Here is a 23,735-nt window from a genome sequence, read left to right on the forward strand (position 1 = left end):
TCAGGTTTATTTGTATGTTTTGGCCTAGGGGAATACAGCAAGAAGAGAACATACCTGCATATTGACATTGAAAACTGAACCAATACCTCTATAAGCCAAGACAGACAGACCACGGACAGTAGGTGTTTTTCCTTGTTTAATAACTGAGATAAAAAAGAATTAACTGGAGTACCTAAGGAAAGTGCAGGAAGTAGCTAGCTTTCTATGCTCAACTGATCCAGCTTAAAAGGGACCAAATAACTCCAGCAAGGCTATTCAGAAAAGTATGGAAATCAGTGTTCCGAAAGTACTCTTTTACATATCTCACATACCTTTTTGAATGAGCCACAAAAAATCTAAAATGGAATAGTTAGAGAGTTGAACATTTCGGAGTAGATTGACAAAGGCGTGTGAGAGTAGGTAAAAGAGTTTGTCTCTAATAGTACCACTTAAACACTTTTAAACTCCTAAATGTGTTCGTGAATTGGCTCCTATGACTAGAGTAGCATAACTTAACTGTTTAACTTGTAATATCTTGAGTCCTGTACAAAGCTCTGCAACAGGGTGGTTCAAGTATCACCAGGAGTAACTGAACTGTCTTTCCTTCGATATAGACTATTGAGGCATTAAATGCATGTAAGATATTTCAATATTAAATCTCAGCATCGGTGGCGGTATGTGGGATACTGAAGTATTATTTTGCAGTGCACTCAAATATCATAGATATAATAATAAATGTCAGCTTCCGCGAAATCTGTGGATATAGAGACACTGAATATCAGCACCCTCACAAGTCTGTATACTGAGGTATGAAATCTCAGTACCCTATAATAGTGAGATAATAAATTTCAGTACCCTCTGACATTTCTAGATACTGAGATATGAAATATCAGTGCCCTCTGAAAATTGTGGCAATGGAGATATTAAGTCGTATTGTCCTCTGAGAACTGTGGATAATACGGTATTACAAATCAGTGCTATCTAAGTGAGGTATTAAATCTCAGCACTTTCCGAGATCTGAGTAATTCATCAGGATTACAGCAACTTGGAGCTTCCACCCAGAAAAGCTGGTTCAGTATTTAAAGGATGCAAAACCAGTTAGCCTGATACCTTAAAACAAGGATTCTCAAGAAGCCTTCACTGAATGCACCATATTGCAAAGCAGCGGTATCAAGCATTCGTTTGTGAATTTTGTACACCATTTGTGGGATGGTGGCCTGGCATATGATGTCCACTATTCTAGTGGGCACCTTGCACCAGTCCAAATGACCCCTATTAATGGTAGGTTTGTGGAGAGCAGCCTTCAGGCTAAGTCTTGAAGGAATGTAACGCAGATTTTTTACCAGTCTATAATGTCTTGAATGATCAAATGAAAGTACACCACACAAGGTATATATCAAATATATATGTATTTATTCTAAGCACAACCCCTCTAGTCTCTTTATGAGGCTAGAGGTCAAAGTACAATACAAGAACTTTAAATAGCACACAGTAGACAGCTCAGTAGAAGTTATGCCCTAGGAGCCTCACAAACCATATACTAAAATAGTGGTATAATTACCACATGAGGGATAGACGTGAGGCCTAGGGCCTGTAGAACCGCTGGGGCAACCAGGAACTACCCAAGTAGGGACGCAGGAGGCCCACAAGGACGCCTCCAGTGTCTCAACACAGCCGTGGATCGCCTATTGACTTCTATGGAGGAAATACAAGTTGTGTTTTTAAAGATTAAGGACACTTCGGGATGAACTACGAGGGAACCCTTTCAGACTTAGACACTTTGAGAGTCAAGACCCACGGGAACTCCGGAGTACTCGTGTTACCTCAGCTAGGGAAGCCGGGTGCATAGGTGTCTTTTGGTGTTGGGGTTCGTTGTCTATTTCAATGGCGATCCGCGAAGAAGTCCTGCAGGCGACCAGAGGAAAGGTTTCTGGGTGGATACAAGGGTGGATCGGAGATCTGAAGAACCTGAAAGCAGAGGGGACAGAGTCTGGGTCACTAGCCAGTGATCAGGATGGCGACAGGAAGATGCCAGCCGATGTCGGTGCTTTCAAGTGAAGTAGGTGAAGCTGGACTCTTCAGCCATGAGGTCCAGGAGGCATCGACGATGACCAGGAGCTGGATTCGAGCTGTCTCATGAAGGATGTTGAGTGCTGCAGCGTCGGTATCCGGACTAGACCCAACAAGCCTTGGCAACAGCAACCCACGCAAGATGCAAAGAGTGGCTTTAATGCAGAACAGCAAGGTCTGACAGACTCACCCTTTGGAGGGGAGTCAGGGCATATCTGGAGCAACCAGGAAAGCCCAAGAAACAAAGGATTGTCCCTGTGGTGACCCACTAGCCCACGGACTAGAGATCGCGAAGGAGCCTCAAGCTGCGGTGAAGAAAGGGGACCCACGGAACACTTGTGTAGGCCTCTCAGCTTTGGCGCAAAAGGTGCTAGGGCAAGGGCAACAAATAGCCCAATGCACAGCTTCGGTAAACTTTAAGAAGTAGGTGCAGTTGCAAACTTGCAGGATGTCCAGGAGTTCCAGTCCCACGTCTCTCGTGTCGGCTGCGGGTCTCAGCTTTGCTGGGATCTCGTGTCGGCCTCAGAGATGTCTGGAAGTCTGTGTCATGTGTCGCAGATTCTTCGGGATCCAGTGGGAGCCTCAAAAATGCAGACCAGCAAGATGCTCTTTGGTGCCTGTTTGAACAGGGAGGTCACTCCTGGACCTCAAGGTAGATTTCTTCCGTCTTCCAGTCGATATGGAATGTCGAAGGTCCAAGATTTCGTCTTCAGAGTTTCGTCCAGGGTAATCTAAAGTCCTGGTGACTGGGTTTCTATACTTATACCAAGTTTAGGGGTTGGATTAACTGTAAGGTCCCGCCTATGGGAGGACCTGGGGAGGGGGTGGTTACATCCCTTCCCCTTTGTCCAGTTTCACGCTAGAGCTGGGGCAGCAACCGGTTTGAACTGGGAAATGCTTGGAGCACCTTGTGTGCCCAAGGCAGTGCCTGAAAAGTGTTCACTGAATGCAACCCACCCTGCCCAAATACACTAAAGCCTGTCTGGGGAGGTGCTGCCACCTCCCTGGACAGGAAACCTATTGTCCAGGCCTCCCTTGCCGGAGTTTCGTCCAGCAGCAGGAGGTCAGACTTGTGTCTGTGGCAGCAGCATCCATTTTCTAAAGCTGAGGTTCTTTTAAACATTTACCGGGTGTACCAGTGTGTACATGTCTTCTCCCGCTAGAAGGGTGGAATGCTACCCCCGCCACCAGAATTGGCAGGGGGTAATATTCCAAAGTGTTTGACACCAAACACGACATGTTTTGATAAAGCCAAACCAAAGTTAGCATTAACCGCGAGGATTATAATGCACATAAGAGTATATGGTATGGCTATATCATAGAACAGCTGTAAGGAAGGATTTTCGAAAGCTGCAGAGGGGCTCAGCTCAAGCTAGGGCACCCTCTCACACAAAACCAAGCACTCTGCCTTCAGGATTGTCAAGGCCTGCCAAAGAAGTGACTTATAAGTTAGTATGTGTTTATATGTATAGGTAGATATAGGTATACTATATCTAAGTAAGGGGTGTTTACACCACCTTACCCAGGCTGCAAGTGGAGACCTCTGGTGCCATTTTGGAAGGCTTCCCAGGGATGGCATAATACATGCTTCAGCCCCTCGTAGGCCTCTGGGGTACCTATGCCCTTGGTACCTAAGGTACCATATACTAGGGGCTCACAAGGTAACTCAGTAACCAATCTGGTATGTACCTAATGTACATGGAACCCATTTTAGAGACAAAGCAGATAGACTGGGGCCCTGAATAGCAGGATCCAAGTCCAAATAAGTCAAAAACCAGCAAAACACCAGGCAAAAAGTGGGGGTAACCATGCAGTAAGATTCCACGTTCCTACACCATTCATATGAATACAGAATTCCATCACAAAAGTTAAAGGACTATTCAGAAGTGGCCTGACCAAGACCCTCTGATCGACCAGGCGTAAACAAGAAGCCAACAAAAATTCAAATTAATACAAAATATGGCACATAAACTTAGGTATAAAAGAACCAATGGTTTAAAACCCTTTCAAAACAGTCCTGAGAACTCAGCCAAATAAAGCCACCCAAAGGAAGTTGATACAAAACCTACTTTTATACTATGCATGCATATTGATGGTGGCTATAAAAAACCCTGTAGATGATTAAAGTCTTTGACTTTCCAAACGTCATGTTATTTCTTTCCCCACTCCCTCCTGTCTCAATCTTAGTGGTTTCCTTTATCCAGCTTCTTCACTCCTATCGTTCTCCTAAAACATTCCAGATTTATCCTTTTCAACTCAACACTACTGCATACCTTGAAACACGACATTGATCATCCGAAGCTCTGTTTAGTATGCAGCATTTCAGCAAAGTGCCCAGACGTGACAGAGGTGAAAATGCGGTGCTAGAGAACAATCCTTAAACAAATAAGATCTCATTCCATGGGAGATATTGAGGTATCAATTCTTCGAACCCTCAAGTCGATCTGGGAGATACTCAAGTTTTAAATCTTGGCATCAAAAACAGCTTGTATGAACATTCATTTCCACAATCCTCTAAGTTCTGTGGGAGTGTCCCCGGTAAGGTTTCTAGGGCACTAAAGCTGCTGAATTTCAATCTCCTTTGAGATTAATAGGAAGCCTAGACACGGAATTGGAGAACCCTCTACAAACCCTGATGGTTACTGAGGTATCAATAGTAGGCAAGCCTGTATTATTTCGATTACTGAATAATTAAATCCCTGTGCCCACTTTGCAATCCGTAGAACAATGATGTACTTAATTTCAATGTCTTTGATGACATTTGAAGGACGTTGTTCATTAAATCTCAACATTCTTTATATGTAATTGCATGGGAAGTGCTGTACTAAATCTAATTTTTGTTTTGATTTTCAGGACACTACTCTATTAAATTTCAGAAAGTTATGTTGTAGTATTCTTAGTTAAGAATGTGGGATGGATTCTTAGAATAGGAATGTGTGTGTGGGGTTCCAGGGAAGGACAGTTGATGAGGGAACAAAGACATGTAGACATCGTCAGTGATGTATGATAAGCAGAGTTGCCAATAAAGAAGATAAGAAATGAATCTGGAGTAAGTGTTTACCTTACAATTTGGCGACGGAGGACGGGCAACTCTACGTGAACCCACAGACAGATACAAGTTTTTCAGGAGGAAACAAGAACAGGATGAGAAGATTGATGATTATTTAAGTGTTTTGAAAAGAATGGCGGAGAAATGTAGATTTGGACAGATAGAAGAGGAGTTAATAAGGGATCAAATCATCATGCTCACAAATAATAAAAGGGTGCAAGAAAGATTATGGACCATGGGAGATAGAACACTGAACAGGGTGCTAGCAGTAGTGAGAAAAGCTGAAGTATCAGTCAGATGTGCAAAAGCAGCCCTGGATGATGAGAAAGGGAAAGATAAAGAAGAGGTGTGTGTTGTGAGAAAAAACTATAAGAGCAAGCAGCGTTGGTGCAGAGAAGAGATAAATTTAACGAGAGAAAGACGGAGAAGAAATATTTTCAAGGAACAAAAAATGAATACAGAAGAGAAAGCACAACTAACTTAGCGTGTTTTAGATGTGGAAGTTATACACATTTAGCGAACAGCAAAGCATGTAGAGCGAGAGATCAAAAATGTACAGTGTGTGGATTAATTGGTCACTATGCAAGAGTTTGTTATAGAAGAGAAAAAGCTACAAGGATAAAATATGTGACAAAGGAAGAAGATGATTTGAGGAAACAAGATAAAGAAGAAGATTCAGATGATAACAATGACATTTTTATGATAAGAGATTTTATTTTGGATGTAAAGAGTAATGGAAGAAGTAAACCAAAATGTGAAATTGAAGTGGCGGGGGTAAAAGTAATGTCAGTGGCTGATTCAGGATCGTGGTATACTATCGTTAATTTGGATATGTGGAAGGAAAAATTTGAGAAGGAAATTGGTGTTGATCTAATGAAAAGTGACATAAATCCGAGAGGATTCACTGAGAAAAGCATTCCTATGGTGGGGTGTAGAGATGTGACATTTGTGTTTAAAGGGAGAGTAGCAGAGGGAAGAATGTATGTTGCTGAATATGGACCAAGTGTTTTAGGATGGAAATATCAGGCGAGCTTAGATATAATACTAAATCCTAATGCAAAGGAATGAGTTATGGTGTTGGATAAGAATGAGGATTTAGCGAAAAAAAATTTAAGAAGAGTACAGTGATGTATTCTCTGGAAAAATCAGCGTGCTAAAGGGATTCAAACATGAAATAAAATTGAAAGAGAATGCTGTTCCTGTAAATTATAAAGTTTACAGTAAGGAATGAATTGGAGAAAGAATTGGTGAGGTTGGAAACATCGGAGATAATTAGTCATCCGTATGGATGCCTCCGATCATGGTAGCTAGGAAATCGAATGGTAAGATCAGACTTTGTGTGGATTTGAGAGGTGTGACAAAAAAATCTTAGTGGATAAATACCCCTTACCAAAGATTAATGAGTTATTGGCTAAAACGAAAGGTATGAGATGGTTTTCAACAGTTGATTTATCGTCAGCGTACCATCAGGTTCAATTACACAAAGAAAGCAGGAAAATAACATCATTTATTACACCTTTTGGTTGTTTTCAATATGTAAGAATGCCGTTTGGGCTAGCCTCTGCGGTGGCAGTATTCCAGAGGATTAGGAGTGAAATTTTGAGAGGAGTTCCAGGAGTGTTGTTTTTTCAGGACGACATATTAGTAATGGGAGAGAATAGGAGGACTCATGACCAAAGATTAAAGGATGTATTCAATGTTTTGAGAAATAAGGAACTCACTGCAGAATATGAGAAGTGTACGTTTGCTAAGCAAAAAGTGGCTTATTTAGGTCATAATATTGGTGTTGATGGTATTTCTCCGAAAAAAGAATTGTTACAGGCGGTGAGTGAAGCACCGGAGCCAAAAAATAAGGATGAACTCCGTTCATTTTTAGGGCTGACGGAGAATTATTCAAAATTTGTGAGAAATGTTTCAGAGAAATCTTATGATTTGAGACAGTTATTGAAACAAGAGAGTAAATTTGAATGGAATGAGAAGTGTAGACAAAGTTTTGAAATTCTGAAAAAGGAAGTATGCAGTGCCACACCAATTAAGGGATTTGATCCAGAATTAAGGAGCGTGTTAATAGTGTATGCCAGCGGGAAAGGTTTGGGTGCGGTTTTGACACAAAATGATGGTGGAGAGAAAGAAGTGGCTATTGGATTTGCATCAAGGAGTTGGACACCAGCAGAAGAACTTTATTCTGTAATAGAAAGGGAGACCCTTGGTTGTGTGTGGGGAATGGAACATTTCAGAGTGTATTTATGGGGAAATGAGTTTGATGTAAGAACAGATCATAAACCATTGGTGAATTTGTTGACTACAAACGGTATGATTAGGGCATCGGCGAGAATAGCAATACTTTCAATGAGATTGCAGGATTACAATTACAGGATTAAATATGTTCCTGGTGTACAAAATAAAATTGCAGACTGTTTGAGTAGAATGCCCTTACCGATTAAAAAAGTACCTAGGAGTGAGTGGGATGAATATCAAATTGCTGTAGTGGAGGAAGAGTTTGAGAAATCGATTGAAAAAAAAGAATGGCTTGAGCATTATGAAAAAGATGAGTTGATGGAGAAAATAAAAGAGAAGGTTTCAGAAGGTTGGGGTGAAAGGAAACCAGATGCAGAAGAAGAAAGAAGCTTTTGGGAAGTGAGAAGTGAGTTGAGTGTAGAGTCAGGATTTGTTTACAGAGGAGGAAAGGTCATACCACCGAGAACTTTGAGGAAAAGAATAGTAGATTTATGTCATGAAGGGCATTTCGGAATTGTAAGAACAAAAAAAAGAGTTAAGAGTTCATATTGGTGGCCAGGTGTAGATATTGAGGTGGAAAGAGTAGTGAGGGAGTGCAAGGAGTGTGCTGATTCAGACAAAAGTTTAACGACCTTAAAACCACCGTTGTCACCTGTACAATGTCCTGAGATGGTTTGGGATTTGATTGCCATTGATTTTGTTAGTCCATTCCAGAACAGGAATAGAGAGGGTAAGTTTATTATAGTTTTAATAGACTACTTTAGCAAATGGGTTGAATTAGAAATTGTCAAGAAAGCTGATGCAGAAACAGTGATAGACTTTCTTAATGGTGTATTTTTGAGAAAAGGTTTGCCTAAAAGAATCATCAGTGATAATGGAACACATTTTACAGCAGTAAAGGTAGAAGATTTTTTTTAAAGGAATGGCATAACACATGCATTGACGTCTGTATATCATCCCTCTGGTAATGGAGCTGTAGAGCGGTTTAATCGCGTCATTAAAGGGACAAGCCAAATTGCATGTGAGAATAAGAAGAATTGGGAAATTGAGCTTAAAAAAATGTTGTGGGGTTATCGTCTCACACCTCCTCTCACTGGTTTGAGTCCATTTGTGATGATGAGAGGTAGGGAACCGATCACAAGGAATAATATAGGATGGATGGATAGTACAAAACATATCGAATGGTCACCGGAAAAAGTAAAGGAGAATATCATAAAAGCACAACAAGTGTACAAAAGGAACTATGATAAGAAGAATGTGACAAAGGTGGAAGAACTTGAAGTAGGAGATTGGGTAAAAACTAAGAAGTGGGTTAAAAGTGGCAAAAGGAGAAAGTGTATTTTCAAAGCCGTGTAGAGTTGTGGAGTGTCTAAGAAACTCGGCTAGACTTAGTGATGGTCGGGTATGGCATATGAGTTGAGTAGCTAAGTGTAAAAATGTAAAAAAAAGCAGAAGAGGAGGATGTTGGGGGAGCTACAGCTATGTTCGAGGAATGGTTGTGGGAAGATGAAGTGGAAGATGAAGTAAGAACTGAAGAAGACAATTGTATAGAAAATGAAGAGTTGTGTGAACAAACTTGTACAGATACAAGGAGATTGGGAAGATTTGGAAGAGTCATCCATACTCCTCACAGACTTAAAGATTATATGTTAGTTTCGTTTTTTTTTTTCCTTCTTGTAGTTTTCTTTTGTTTTTTTTCTTTCTTTCCATTGTGTTGTATATAGTTTCCTTTAGCTTATTTATTATTATAAAGGGGGAAGATGGATTATGTTGTAGTATTCTTAGTTAAGAAGGTGGGATGGATTCTTAGAATAGTAATGTGTGTGTGGGGTTCCAGGGAGGGACAGTTGATGAGGGAACAAAGACATGTAGACATCGTCAGTGATGTATGATAAGCAGTGTTGCCAATAAAGAAGATAAGACATGAATCTGGAGTAAGTGTTTACCTTACACAGAACCTTAGAAAAACTAAAACGACTGCAGTATTCACTCTTAGATGCTGTGAAATGTTCATGAGATTTGCCTTGCTACATTCCATGTACTGTATTTAAAGAGCAGGGTCTTCATACAAGAGTCAGGTGTCAGAGTTCCATCTTCCCTCAAATTATCCCCATCTCCTAGCTTCCAATCAAGACCACACACCATTGTTCTATTACATTATTCACTATCAGCATTCCAGACACCAGCTCATATATACAGCAATGGGGAACACAGAATACTACACCATGCTTACCTCAGAGAGCAGTTTGGACACAATCTCGAGTGGCGCCTGGTGTATGGAGTCGTCCTGCAGCGGGGAAGTCAGAGCCATCTCCACCAGTGTCCTGATCTCTTTCAAGACGACCTCCCAGCGGCCGGGGTTACTCAGCACCTTCTTATATTTGTAAATCTTTTTCTACAAGAAGAACAGTAACAAAACAAAATTTGAGTCACCAAAACAATTCTATGATGAAACAAAATAATTTTGCACACAACTTAATCTCGGTTTGGCCGGATGATTATTTGCTCCTAGCACTGATGACAGTCTATAATGATCACACCTGTAACCAGTCATCTGATCAGTGTTGAGTAGACACAGCCTCTTTGAGCTCATGAAAAGAAGTGTCCCACCTCTTTAGAGAGTGTAAACGTGACAACCAAAATGTGTACCGGGACCTGAGCAAACATCTGCATGGGAGGGAAGATAGCAAACTCTAATCACAGGAAATCAATTTAATCACCACCAGCCTTACAGAATTATATATTTTTTGGTGTAAAAAACTATCGTACTTTTTGCTAAGATTGTGAAATGGTCGACCAAAAAAATAGAAAAACCAATGTTCCATCCCACAAACATTTCCACACAAATAAAACAAATGCCCAAGAATTGGAGACTTTGGAAGAGCCCAAGCCTCAACCAAATAAGCCCAAGTCTAATGATAGAGAAAATGGAGGAACACATCTGCTATGTTAATAATGTCAATATACTAATTTCTATGCAACAAATTTGCTCCAACTTTGAAGAACACCTTGCTTGCTTCCAATTCTCTAACACTATTTTGGGGCTTTTGTAGATTAGGGCAACTAATGGTTAAATACAATACCAGTGATCGCTTTAACTTCTCCATTTATTAGATTAAATTCCATAAAAACAATAAGGAAGATTCTACATGGAAATTTCTTCACCAGCAACGTTTATAAAACATCTAAAAACAGACACCAGGTTGAACAAATTAACCATAGTAGTATATATTAAGCTATAAAGCCTGGCAACGATCCACAAAGTACAGTTCTATGGAGGGTACAGCTTAACACTTACGCAGCAACATAAAGATGACTTTTGTGTAGTCTGTTTATTCTTTTTAAAGTTACTTTTGGCAGTATTAAGACTTCTCTATTGTTCTTACAAGTGACCTGGCAAATAACACAAGCAGCAGGCAACAGTTATGTTGCATTCATTTCAAGCACCTGAATTACCAGTCTTCAGACTAAGTGCATCGAATATGGTCTAAAATAATTTTACACTGTACCCTCAGTTTTAATAGAAAAATTGATGGAACACCTTCTCAAACCCGAAAGATCTATTTTTACGATAAGCACACGATAAGTAGGCATCAACATTTACAAGACGATAACACAGGTGTGCAGGTTGTATCTGGGTACAGACAATCTACCTTTTAGCTGAATCTTCCTCCGCATGAAACTCAGCCATTGGGTCAAAACCTGGGCAGAGAGTGAGGTTTTGTGCAAGTCTGTTGATTAGAATACTGGATGCCAAATAACAGAATTGTAATATTTTGGTTCATCTTGGCATCACCTAAAGTAAGTCAGACGCAGCTGATCACAGGATGTCCACATTTTATTGGCCGCTTCCATTATTGCAATAAGTTTATATGGGGCAAGCATAACAGGCTGGACCTAAAATGGAGCTGGGATCAAAGGTGCCCTACTTAAAGATTGAGGCATGGTCAGGATTATTTAGCATGAACCATTTATCAGCAATATTAAAAACAGATTTTGAAAGAATCAAGGCATGAACAGACCTGGCCATCGGAATTAGAAGCAGTAGCAGCTTTAGTTGAGGGTGTGCGAAGACCCAACAACTGAGCAACTGAAACAACCTAGCTGTTCCCCAGTATTTAGTCTAGACCCCTCAGGTGTACAAGAAATCTGCTGCGTAACATTTTATTGAGGGGAATCCTTATTCTTGGCTGCAGTACATACAAAAACAATATAGTCGAATCACACACTACTATTGATGGTCATTAGGCAGAGTCTCATCAGTATTAAGGATGTATTCCAATTTCATAACCGTGGTCCTTTCAACTAACTGGCTAAGGATTGCCTGCAATGTACAATATTCACAAAATACTAATTTATCTGCTCCTTCGTAAGGTTTAATGGGAAACAATTCTCGGTAATCTCTTACTATCAACATTAAAAAGACTACCCAACAGCCCCCTGCAAGATATTCATATGATCCCTACCCTAAAAATACTTTCCCCAGTTTGCCCTCTAGATATCGTCCTCTTTCTATCAAGTGCCAGATGAGATTGCAATATTATCATCATCATCATCATCATCAGGGGGGCTCAGTTCTCATTTCCTTCGTAGACTTCATCATCCTGAACACAGATCTTGCTCAGAGTGCTACGGCCTTTCCTCATATTTCCCTAGTAATCATACCAATGCAAAGCACAGAATGCTACAAAGAGGACACTCAATGGCAGATGATAATATGCACAAGTGCCATAAGATCAATATACTAAATAAAACACCATAGTATGAAAACATCATTAAAACTGTCACCCATCTACAATTCATTTTGATGTAAAGTAACAATTTACATCAAGCACAAGGCTTGATCTTGGTGCACACATCATTGCACACATGGTTAAATTGAGACATTCCTTAATAATCAAAGATTACTTCAGTCCATCTCTAAAAAGAATCTCATGTTAAAACTCAAATGAGTTGAAAAGGCCTGAGACAGATACATGAAAATGGTAAATTGACTGCGAAGACAGAGACAGAGAGTCCAAGCACCCTTACAAATGGGTTATAGGAGAGCTGGCCTGCAGGGAGATGAGGATGGACCGAATGTTCCTTGCCTGAAGGGTAGCCAGGATGGGATTGGCAGTTGTAGTCTTAAGGGAAGATGGGATAACCTTAGCTACAGAGATGTCAAGATGGGATTGGTAGTTTTTTGCTGCAGGGAAGACAGCATGGGATTGGTGGTGCATATTTGAGGGGAAGATTGAATAGGTCTGCCTGTTGGGAGTTGTCAAGTGCTGAATTCACACAGTGCTACCTACACCCTGCAATGGCTTTTTCCTAGCAATTAATGCTTCCGTAAACTCTTGCTCCAGAGAGGCCCTGTGTCCGGATGAACAGGAAAAAACATTATTTATACAACAGTGAGAAGATAATCTCCACTCAAAGACATCTCACCAGGAACTCCTAATGTTAAGGACTTCTATAAAAACTTGACTCTATAGGACTCACAGCAGACTAATGGCTAATCACCTGAACTCATTAAAACATTGGTCACAGATCTGAGTCATCTGATTGGCTCCCCATACCATACCTCTGAGAGAGAGTTGAGAACTGCGACTATTTCCCTGAATCTCCACAAGACCTTTTGTGAGACTGGTCCAATAGCTTGAATCTTGCAGATTGATTCAATCAATGGGTCCCACAAACCAACAAAAAAGTAAGATTCGACAAAGGCTTACTCCTGGCTCTAGAGGACTCTAGAGGACTCGAGCAACTGCTGGTTCTAGAGGACTCAGAACTGTATCTACTTCACTGGTGCTAACCCCATTTATAGGTCTTAGCTTGAACTACTGCCTCCAGGTCACTTACCAGCAACAATTGCTCTATCAAAAAGACTCTTGTAAAACTCCTAGCTACAGGGATCACATGGAACCCTTGGCTGCAGAGCACCCCCCTGGATCACCTGGGTCTAAAGGACATGCCTAGAACAGCTGGTCATAGAAGACTCCCTGGAACACCTGATTCTAAGAGCCTTAACTCATAGCTCTCCGGGGTTTGCTTGGAACTACTGGTTGTAGGGAAATTTGTCCCTGGAGATTGCTTGGTTTAAAAGACTCGCCTGGAGTTTTTGGCCAAACAGGACTCCCATGGAACTTCTTCCTCTCGTGTCTGTACTTGAACTTCTGTCTGGAGAAAACTACCCTGGAACTCATGGGTTTAGAAAACTCCAGTGGATCTCCTAACTTCACAGGACACCCCTGAAATTCCTGGCTTGAGTGGACTTGACATGAACACTAAGCTTCAGGGGTCTCGCTCTGAAACATAGCCCTGGAGAACTTGCATAAACCTCATGGTTGTAGAGAGCTTGCTTCAAACTCCTGGACTGCACCCTGCACCAGGACCCCTGCACAAATTTTGTCATACTCAAGACAATCAACAGAAAGATGTAGGTAAGCATGTTGCATGCAGTAAGTTGAAACTTGACTTTATGCAATATAACTTTGCATGTGAGGTTTGTCAATATGTGTGTCTGCTAGAACTAGCACGAGGTGCTCCCAATCAAGTAGGCACCATTACTGGGCTTTCTCAGAATTGTAGGCTAAATTGCATATTGCTGAATAAACGCTTAGCAATTAAACCTAGATATGAGCTTTTTGAGTATTTGGATTTACATGCCCCTGATACGTCCTTTCTAACGGAAACCTAGGCGGACAAGGTAGCCGACCCCGGTCTAGCCGTTGCACTTCTAGCTGGTTATGTTATTAATAAGCTAGACCATAAAGGAAAACGGGGAGGTGGACTAGCAATTCTATATAGGGACTGTTTTGAGGTTTCTTGTGAACCATTTAAAATAACAGACTGCAAAACTCCATTCTTTAATTGTGAATTTGATTGTAATTCTAGGTTTTACAGCTTACTGGTCTACAGATCACCTGGCCCTAAAATGACATTTTTGGAAGCCCCGAGTGACTTCCTCAATGCAAGCATACACTAACCAAATTTCACAATAATAGTAGATTCAACTTTTTATCTTGAATATTTAGCTAACCAAGATTCTAAAATGCTTATTGATAATATGAATGGGTTGGACTTTCATAAATTCACCTACACATACTGCAGGTAATGCACTTGACAGAATTTTTTCAAATCACAGGTATGCAATGAGAGGTTACCCTCTCCATTACCTGGTCCGATCACATGATGGTATCGCTTTTAAATCTGTGACTATGTTTAATAAAAATGCCAGGCAGGTAAAAGCCATTAGGACTTGGACTAAAATTAACAAAAAACACTATATGAGATCTTAGAGGCCTCAAAACCCTCTTTATGCGACGACCCTAATGAAGCCGCAGATGGATATTTTAAGTAGGTCAATAAGGCAGCACATCAGCTGGCCCGCATTAAGATGGTGAAAAACCACACAACTCGTCCAACTGCTCCTTGGTACTCATATTTACTTAAGGAGTTGAAAAAGACTTGTCAGCGACATGAAAAAGTCTGGAGGAGCAATTACTCCTTTGATGAGAGAAAGAAATACAAATTGGTCATTCAGGAGTACAAATCTATAATTAAGGTGGAAAAGACCAATTATTTTATTGAAAGATCAAAATAGCCACTAACTTCCCGAGGGAGTTATTCCAAACGGTGCAGTTGCTCTTGCACCCACCCATTGTTAGTTCATTAACTCTTAGTTAACAGCTATGTGATGGTTTGGTTAAATTTTTCTGTAAAAAGGTAAAGGCTGTTTATGAGGAGCTCAAAGGTCAGTCAAAAAGTAATCTGCCCCTTGGTGGAGGATATTTCCCTAGCTACTAACAATCTTGGCGTTCATACTTTTCAACTCTTAACAACTGAGTGAGGAGTGAAATTAATAGGAATCACTAGATGAGGTGCTACAGCAGACCGGGTCACCCTAAACTGCTGAAAGAGATTGTGGGATGTATTGCAAAACCGCTTACTACACTGCTGAATAACATTTTAGCAGGAAGGTTTTCAAAAAAGTGTAAAGAGGCATCTATTCTGCCTCTACTTTAAAAACCAACTTTAAATCCGAATGGAGAGAAGTACTATTGTTTGATCTCCCGGCTTCCTATTTCAGGAAAAAATTAGAGAGAGACTTCTACATCTTGACCTCCGAATTTATGAGATTCTGGATGATGGCCAGTTTTGGTTTAGGAAAACTCACAGCACGGAAACGGCTCTTATATTATGCACTGAGGAGATGTAGGATACAGGGATAAAGGTGGGAAGGCTACGGTGGTCCTTTTGGACCTATCCGCAGCCTTTGACACTTTCAGCTACCCATTCTTGAAACATCGGATGGCAGAAGTTGGCATTAGGAGTGCTGCTTTTAACCTACTTTGTTCCATTCTTGGTGATGGGGGAAAGTCAATGGCCCTATGTGATTTCATCTTCAAACCAGCCTTCTCCTGTTTTGAAAGTGAGAAATTTGGTAATCATGTTTGATTCCAAACTCACCTTCATTGAACAGACTGATCAGCTTAGGTTGGCTTGTTTTCTTTCTCTTAAAAACCCTAAAGAACATTCTGCCCTTCATACCTTATGATCCTAGGAAAATAGTTATTATTGCTTTGTTTTTTTTAAAACTGGATTACTGCAATGCCCTTTATTTGGGCTTGCAGCAAGGGCTGTCCAAAAAGTTGCAGAGGATACAGAATGCAGCAGCTCATCTACTTAAAAGTATCAAGAAGTTCTACTCCGTCTCAAAAGCCTTGGAGGAATTACAATGGTGCCATGTTAAGAAGAGCGTAGCATAAGGGTAGCATTTAAAGCGCTCTGTACAGCTCACAAAGCTCTCAATAGACTGGCCCTGCATATCTCAAAACAAGAATCTTGTGGGATCTACAAAATAGGTATTTGTGATTTGTAATTTCCCAAAAAGTGGTGGCTTCTAGAATTCACAGAACCTTTTAGGGCAGTAGATGTTTAGTGTACCACACTTCCAAGCTCATGAATCATATGCCAGAGCATATGAGAGGCCAATCCAACCTACATGTTTTTAGAAAACAGTTGAAAACCTGGATTTTTGCTCTGTCACTGTAGTTTTGATCATGGCTGGTTAGAGGATCTGACAGCAAACGCTTAGCACCAAGACACATTCAGGCATGCGTTGTGCTTTAAAAAAAAAATTGGAATGAATGAAAAATGTATTCTTCAGTTACTAAAAACTTACAATTAAAACATTAATCAATTCTTCTTACATTTCATACATTATTAAGACCACATAATTAAAAGAAACTTTTCATCAATGTATAAAACCAAGTATTAATAAAACCATCCTCATTGTCCACAGTTAAGCAATTTCTTCTCTACTATTTCTATAAACTTCAAAAGTCTACCCGTAAATTGCAAGCTTTCTCCTTGTAAACTGGTTATGACTGCTTGTCGGCATGTTCGTATAATTTGACTATTAAAGTACAACCTTAGCAGCCTCCTATGTTCCTCTATTAGTGCAGGGCAGCTACAGATGATATGACAAATGTCTTCCCTCTTGTAATAACAGAGGCGACACACCCTCTCACTACTCATCAATTTCCATGTAGGGGCATCTCCAAGAAATTGGCTATTTCCAAATCGGAGATTCATCAGCTTCAGCTTTGACCTTTGGCTTTTGAGACTCCTAAATATCTTTGGGGTTTTAGCATACCATACGAAGCAATAACTGTCCATGCATGGGATCTCTTTGCCAGTACTGCTTTATCCAATAAAGACGACAATTTTTTGCTGCACCCATTTATAACTTTATTAAAAGCCACCTGTGAAAGAGGTAAGGCCCATAGTTGTTCCGCCTTGAACGTATCTATTGCCAGTTTGAAATATTCTTGTGCCTGCTTATGCTTATTATCGCATATTGCCTCCCAAACCACTGTCATAAGCGAGGAATTATTATCCGTTCTAATTTTGCGGCAGAATTTTAATTTTAAATAAGCTTCTAAGCTATTTAGGTTCTGTAGTTTAAGTCCGAACTCAAGTCGGATTTGTGCCAGTGAAGAATGTCGCAGAAGATTAAACAGGCGTTTGAAGGTCCCTGTCACTAGCTTATCTATGGTGTTGTCCGCACTATCTCTTAAGGTCTCTACTCCATATGAAATGGTTGGCACAGGTTTAACTGACATAATCGGTAATAGTTGGTTAAGTGGAAGCCCTTTTAAGTTATTCTGAAGTATGAAAAATGCAGCAATTAATGAGTTGTTTCTTCTCTGTAGTGCAGCGCACTGGTTTTTACCCGTGCCCCTAGCATCCATTATAATACCCAGATATCTATATTCAGTGACCGATTCTAATACAGTAGCTTCCATTCTAAATTTTGGTCTTACAGCCAACCCTCTAGTCACCAGCATTGTTTTTGTCTTTTTTAAGTTAATCTCTAGGCCATGAGTGGAGGCGTACTGTGCACTTTCATTAATTAATCTCTGCAGACCCACCTTGGTATAGCTTATTAAAACAATATTGTCGGCATAGAGTAAATGTGAAACATTAAAACCTGCAACAGTCGGAGAGTGAGAATTAATTTCACTAAGCCTTGATGAAATCCCAGCTAAATACAAGTTAAATAAGGTTGGAGCCAAAACACACCCCTGCTTCAGCCTGTCCCTTACCACCATTTTGTTTTCACAAAACTGTGCCTTGGCCCAACCTTACTCTCGCCCAAGTATTAGTATATTGCAATTGTATCGCTCTCAACAAACTTGGTGAGATTCCCATTTTTGTTAATTTGTTCCACCGAATATTTCTGTGCACTGTGGCAAAAGCTGAGCTAAAATCAATAAAACATAAGTGAAGGTTCATCTTACAGCTTCTGGCCATTTCCATTATAAGAACTAGCATTTGAATATTAATAATCTTACCCATGCCGTTAATAACTCTTGTTTGGTTTTTTGGGAGTAAATTACTGGCAGCAACCCAAGCCGTGAGTTCTGTTAGCAGACACTTAGCAAAAAGCGTTGCTTCGCAATCCATTAAAGCTATAAGTCTATAGTTAGCAAGATCCGAGACTTGACCAGGTTTATAAATTGGAGCCAAAATTTAACCCCTCCATTTGTCTTGGACTTCTTCCTTCCATGAAACATAATTGAACAAGTTTGTCAAGTTCTTTGCCCAATATTGTGGATTTTCTTTAAATAGTGCTTGAGGGAGGCCATTTGGCCCTGGTGCACTACTCCGTCTGTAAGAACTTATAATTTTCTCCACTGTTGTCCGTTGGATCAATTGCTGGGCGTTTTTCCTTTCATTATCATTGACCCTTGTATTTTTTACTGAATTTACTTCTGTTGGCTTTCTTATATTTCTGGTGTAACCTGTCATTGATCCCAAATGCTTCTCCCAGACTTCTTCAGATATATTTGTAATCAGTTGTGGTTTCCCACCATTGGCTTGATTGACCAGTCTCCAAAATTCATGTGCATCTTTACGTTTTGCTGCATAATTAATTTTACACCAGAACAGATCAAGCTCAGTTTTTGTTTGTATCCATACATCTTTTTTCTAGAGTGACCTCAGTTTTGGTAATATCTTACTCCTGACATTAGAGGATGGTTGATTTCTTAGGACCCTCAGCGCATTGTTCAATTTCCTTTTCGCTATCTTAAGTTGAACAGTCATTTTTTGGGGAAAAGATGTAGCCGATGTTACAATGCCTTTTGAACGCACAACATTTTTCTCCACTAGATTAGTTATGAACTGCTCCCAGAGGGTGAATGGATTTTGATCTATTCTATTTAACTCTTCATCCCACTGGTCTCTTGCTTGCTGTTCAATCTTTTGTATATTATTTACAGTCCAGTTTATCCTTCTATAGGTCAGACCCATAGGTTACCCTAACTCAGGGGCGCTTTGTTTGTGCCGGGTAACATGAAGATAGAGGCTGATCATTTGTGGTTGGTGATCACTTTCCAATTTATTTCCCAGATTATACTTATTATTGATTGGTATAATGGGAGAGACACTAAAGTATAATCAATAACAGCTTTGGATTGTGCCGTAAAATGGGTCGCCTGAGCTGGGATGTCCGGATCCACTCGGCCATTCAAAACTCGAATGCCATGATGCTCCAGGTTTATCACTGTCTATTTACCCATTTCGTCTAATAATTGTTTAGTTGCATCAATTGCGGGGATATGCCAAAATTGATCAATCTCCTCCAATATTTGATCCCTAGGCGCCCCATGGAAGAAATTCATATTGAAATCCCCTGTCAAGATTATCCAAGGGACTGGATTCATCGTGCATAATGTTATTAATAGGCTCAGATCTATCTCTATTCTTTCTTTTATTTTTGCTGTCAAGAGGATGAAAGTATACATTTATTATCATCAAAGAAGGGATCTTATTTCCTGTGCTAACTGGCCAGACCTTAATTGCTTGAATGTTTGAATGGCTGATTTCCAGTTATTCGATCTTTATTTTTAAGGCCACTGAAACATATATGGCCAAACCTTCTGCTGCTCACCCCTTCAATTTTGTTTTAATTGCTGGTTTACTATAGCATAAGTATGACTTATGCTATAGTAAACTAGCAATTAAAACAAAATTGAAGGGGTGAGCAGCAGGAGGTTTGGCCATATATGTTTCAGTGGCCTTAAAAATAAAGATCGAATAACTGGAAATCAGCCATTCAAACATTCAAGCAATTAAGGTCTGGCCAGTTAGCACAGGAAATAAGATCCCTTCTTTGATGATAATAAATGTATACTTTCATTTGCTGGTAACTTAATTTCCTCCTGTGCCCATGTTTCTTGAAAGAGGATCATCTGGTATCTTCCAATGTATGTTAGGAATTCATGATCGGCCACTTTTGCTGCCAAACCCTCTATGTTCCATGAGCAGATGTCTACTTTTACTGCCAGACCCTCTAAATTCCATGCACGTGGGTCACCTTTATTTTTGTGGTCAACAAGACGGTTTATATCCTGTCATTCTCTTACACCTTTGTCTGTCCTGACATTCAAGGCACTCGGTAGCAAGGACCAGTCCGAATTTAAGTAAAGAGTAATTAAATCAAATCTAGCGGACTTAACTGGAACGCCTGGCAGTTAACACACTTCTGTTGAACTTTATGATGTACATGATTAATGGATCACTGCTGGGTGACTGTGACCCACACTCTATGCTAGCTCAGAAGCATCCCATAAACAAAATGCATGCATACGTACATGATATTTTTCAGGTGGCTCTTCTACTGCATTTATCTTAAATAAAACAACACCTATATCAGTTTCAGGAGAAAACAGTCGATGAAAACAGAAAGCTTACTTACTGAGTCATAGGATAATTTAATTGCAGCTATTTGTGAATACCTGCCCAGAGATGGCCCATCTGGCTTGGGTGATAAGATGTCCCGGATTTCAACTTTAAATGCATGTTTCGGTTTTTGGGACAACTCATACTGCAACTCAGACTTGAAAGTTATGCGTGGCACCTCTAAAGTCTTGAATAACTCACAATTTTTTTTTGTTTCAGGCAGCACAGGAGGAGGTCAGCTGTGTGCTCACTGCAGTGGGTATCATACTTGCCAAATGGAAGAACAATCCCCCTTGAAGGGGGTGGGGCCTCGTGCCAAGAAGTAAGTAGGAGGCAATTTCTGGCCCTTTACGGTTTTTACTTCTCAAAATCAGGTCACCCTACCAGCATGGGATTGGTAACTGGTAACGCGGGCACTCCGGCAATGCCCGAGGGGCAGGTGTCCTGTTCCAGCTGTGGGCTGCTTTTTTGAGCAGTCTGGGGGGCGTTTTGGCGGTTTCTGCGTTGTTGGGATGCTGCCAGCGGCCCAGTGGGTGCTTGAGTGGCCTTTCTGGTGGCAGATGGGCCTCAATTACCTCCCTATAATCAGAGGGCAAAGGTGTCATTCCGTTTCTCTCGCTGGGGCCCGCTCATTAACATATGCATATTGAGCGGGGGCAGGGTGCCTGAGGAAAACTGGCCTCACTTGTATTCAGGTGTGTTTCACCAGTGTAAACTAATCCGTGCATTTTTTTTAACCTCCCCCCCCCCCCCTTTTTTTTTTTTATAAAACTTCGCTGAAGCAGTGTTTTGCAATATGCAAATGTGGGCCACTTTTTTTTTTTTTTTTTTTTTAAAGAGTGCCAGGGCCGATTTCTAATCCCAATCCAACCTTGGACCCTCCTCAGACAGGATCCGGCCCTCGACATGAAGGAACCTGCCAAGCCCCTGGAAGGCGGTCTGGAGGAGAGCGTCTCAGAGGGGAGCAGCTCAACAGGTTTTTTTTAGGAAAGGGGCACTGCCATCACAGGGGCCTTGTCTGCTCGTAGAGAGGCACGGCTCAACAAGATTAGGATACTGCCACCTCAGAGAGAGGCACAGCACAGCGATGCCCACCGTTAGCAAATAAAAGTGGCAGAAGCAGGAGGGAGTATGCAGAGCTGGCACAAAGGGGCATCGGGTCAGTGGGCAAGGGACATAGTCGGGTCACAGGGGCACAGTGTGGGAGGGGTTAGGGAAACATGCCGACATACCAGCTTTCGACGGGAGACTTCCGATTTTTAAAGCCAAAAGTGGCTTTATTTTAGCGGTATCTCGCCTATAATGACCTTTGCTTCGATCAAACTCAATAGGAAAAATACATTAACCGTTTTTTTTTGTTTGTTTTTTTAAGTATCCAACTTTCCTGTACTAAAATATTGGCATGCATGCGTGTGTGTGTCAGGTCAAACCAGGACTTAAAGCCTTGAGAGGGGACATAGCTCGGCGAGAGGGAGCATCGTCTGCTCGAAAATTACATATATCATCAGCGGGTGGGGGCTCCTCTCACGGCGCACAGCGTAGCAGAGGTGGTGGGGACCCGAGTCGGCTCATAAGATATATGGAAACAGGGGCGGATTGGCAAGGCGGGCATTCGGGAATGGGCCGAGGGGCCGGTGCCTCAGTGCCCTCTGTGGGCCGTTTTTTTCTCCCCTGTCCCAGTCCACAGAGAGTGGACTAGGAAAGGGGAGAAAAAAAACCGGCCCACAGAGTGCACAGAGACTGAGAAAATGAAAGCAGCCTCGCTGTGCGGCCAGACAGCGATTGACAGCTGTGGGCTCTCCTTCACCCCTGCCCTGCCAAGCAATCAAGCCGAGGCTGGGCTGGGGAGGGGTGATTGTTTGCAATAATCGGCCTACCTGGGGGCCATGTGTTTCTCAGGCCTTTGAGCCATTTGCACCTAGGCCCCCCTGGGGCCCATGCAGCCCAGAAACGGTGTTAGTCTTAACACCTCGCCCGCAGACCTTCACATTCAGGGCACAGTGGCCGAGGAAGAATGGGTCTTGCTGTGGGGGCCTGGTGATGTTTGGAATTTTTTTGTTTTATTTATTTATTTATGCGATTTTATATAGCGCGGACTTTACCGAAGGTGTCAGAGCGCTTCACACTAGGAACAGCAATAATACATGAGGAGAAAATTATAAGTGGACAAATTACAAAAGCAAACGTTAAGTTACATGAATCAAAAGTGACAATAGTGAGCAACCAAAATACAAGAGGAGCAACGATACATTACAGGAGGAAAAAGTGACAAGTGTGCAGGTTACAAAAGCGTTCAAAATACAAGTAGAGGTATAATACTGCAATTAATGGCAGACACTCCAGCACAAGAACAAACGTTACGTAGGCAATGGTGGCACTTGTGCAAGTATCTAAAGCAAACAAAAGTGAGAGGAGCAAACAGTGTGTTACAAGAGAAAAGTGACTTGTGCAAGTTACAAAAGGGTACCATACACAGGTACAAGGGTAATACTACAGTAAATGGTAAACACTCAAACTGCCAGAACACACTGGGAAGGCACTTCCCATGCACCAGCTTCACCTCAGCCTCCCCCCTGGCTACCTGGCTACCTTGGATGACCCAGAAAGCTGTGTTTTGTGATCCCCTGCCAGGACATTTTCCCAAGGCCTGGAGGGTTGATTAATTTACTAATTGCAGGGGCCTTACCTCTGTTCATGTGCTCCTGAGCTGAAGGTCTGGGGAGGGCTGAGTAGGTTAGTAATAGCAGGGGCTTTGCTGCTTTTCAGGTGCTCCTGTGCTGGAGGGCTGGAATTATTTTGTGACAAAAAGGGGCCTTGCTATTTTTTTTAGTTGCTCAGCGTGTAGGCCATTGTCACCTTTGCCCTGTGTTGTGTGCAAGAACAGTATCCTCCCACTTTCATTCCTTGCCTGTGCAAATGGTGTTTCATGAAAGGACACGCCCCTTGAATGTAGGCCTCGCCCCTTAAATATGGGACACGCCTCTTGAATGTGGGCCACTTTTTTCGTCAGTGCCCGGGCCGAATTGTGATCCCAATCCGACCCTGTATGGAAACCGTCAGCGCGGAAAATGTTACGGCTCAATAGGGGGAGCGGGCGCCGAAATCTCAGACTCTACACAGGTCAGAAAGCCGCAGGCCAGCATCAAAGACCCACAGCTGGCTT

General features: G+C 41.4%; 1 protein-coding gene across 4 annotated transcripts in view; it reads right to left on the bottom strand.

Annotated features, from left to right (window-relative positions):
* CMIP (c-Maf inducing protein) overlaps window positions 1–23,735 on the bottom strand; it is a 559,349-nt gene that overhangs the window by 145,817 nt on the left and 389,797 nt on the right. For all 4 annotated transcript variants that reach the window (XM_086945892.1, XM_086945891.1, XM_086945890.1 and 1 more), the window contains one exon: window positions 9,570–9,731. In XM_086945892.1, the coding sequence (XP_086802018.1) occupies window positions 9,570–9,731 (162 nt within the window). The remainder of the gene's footprint in view (window positions 1–9,569; window positions 9,732–23,735) is intronic.

Source organism: Lissotriton vulgaris, chromosome 12 (assembly GCF_964263255.1).
Source record: "Lissotriton vulgaris chromosome 12, aLisVul1.2, whole genome shotgun sequence".
Taxonomy (NCBI): domain Eukaryota; kingdom Metazoa; phylum Chordata; class Amphibia; order Caudata; family Salamandridae; genus Lissotriton; species Lissotriton vulgaris.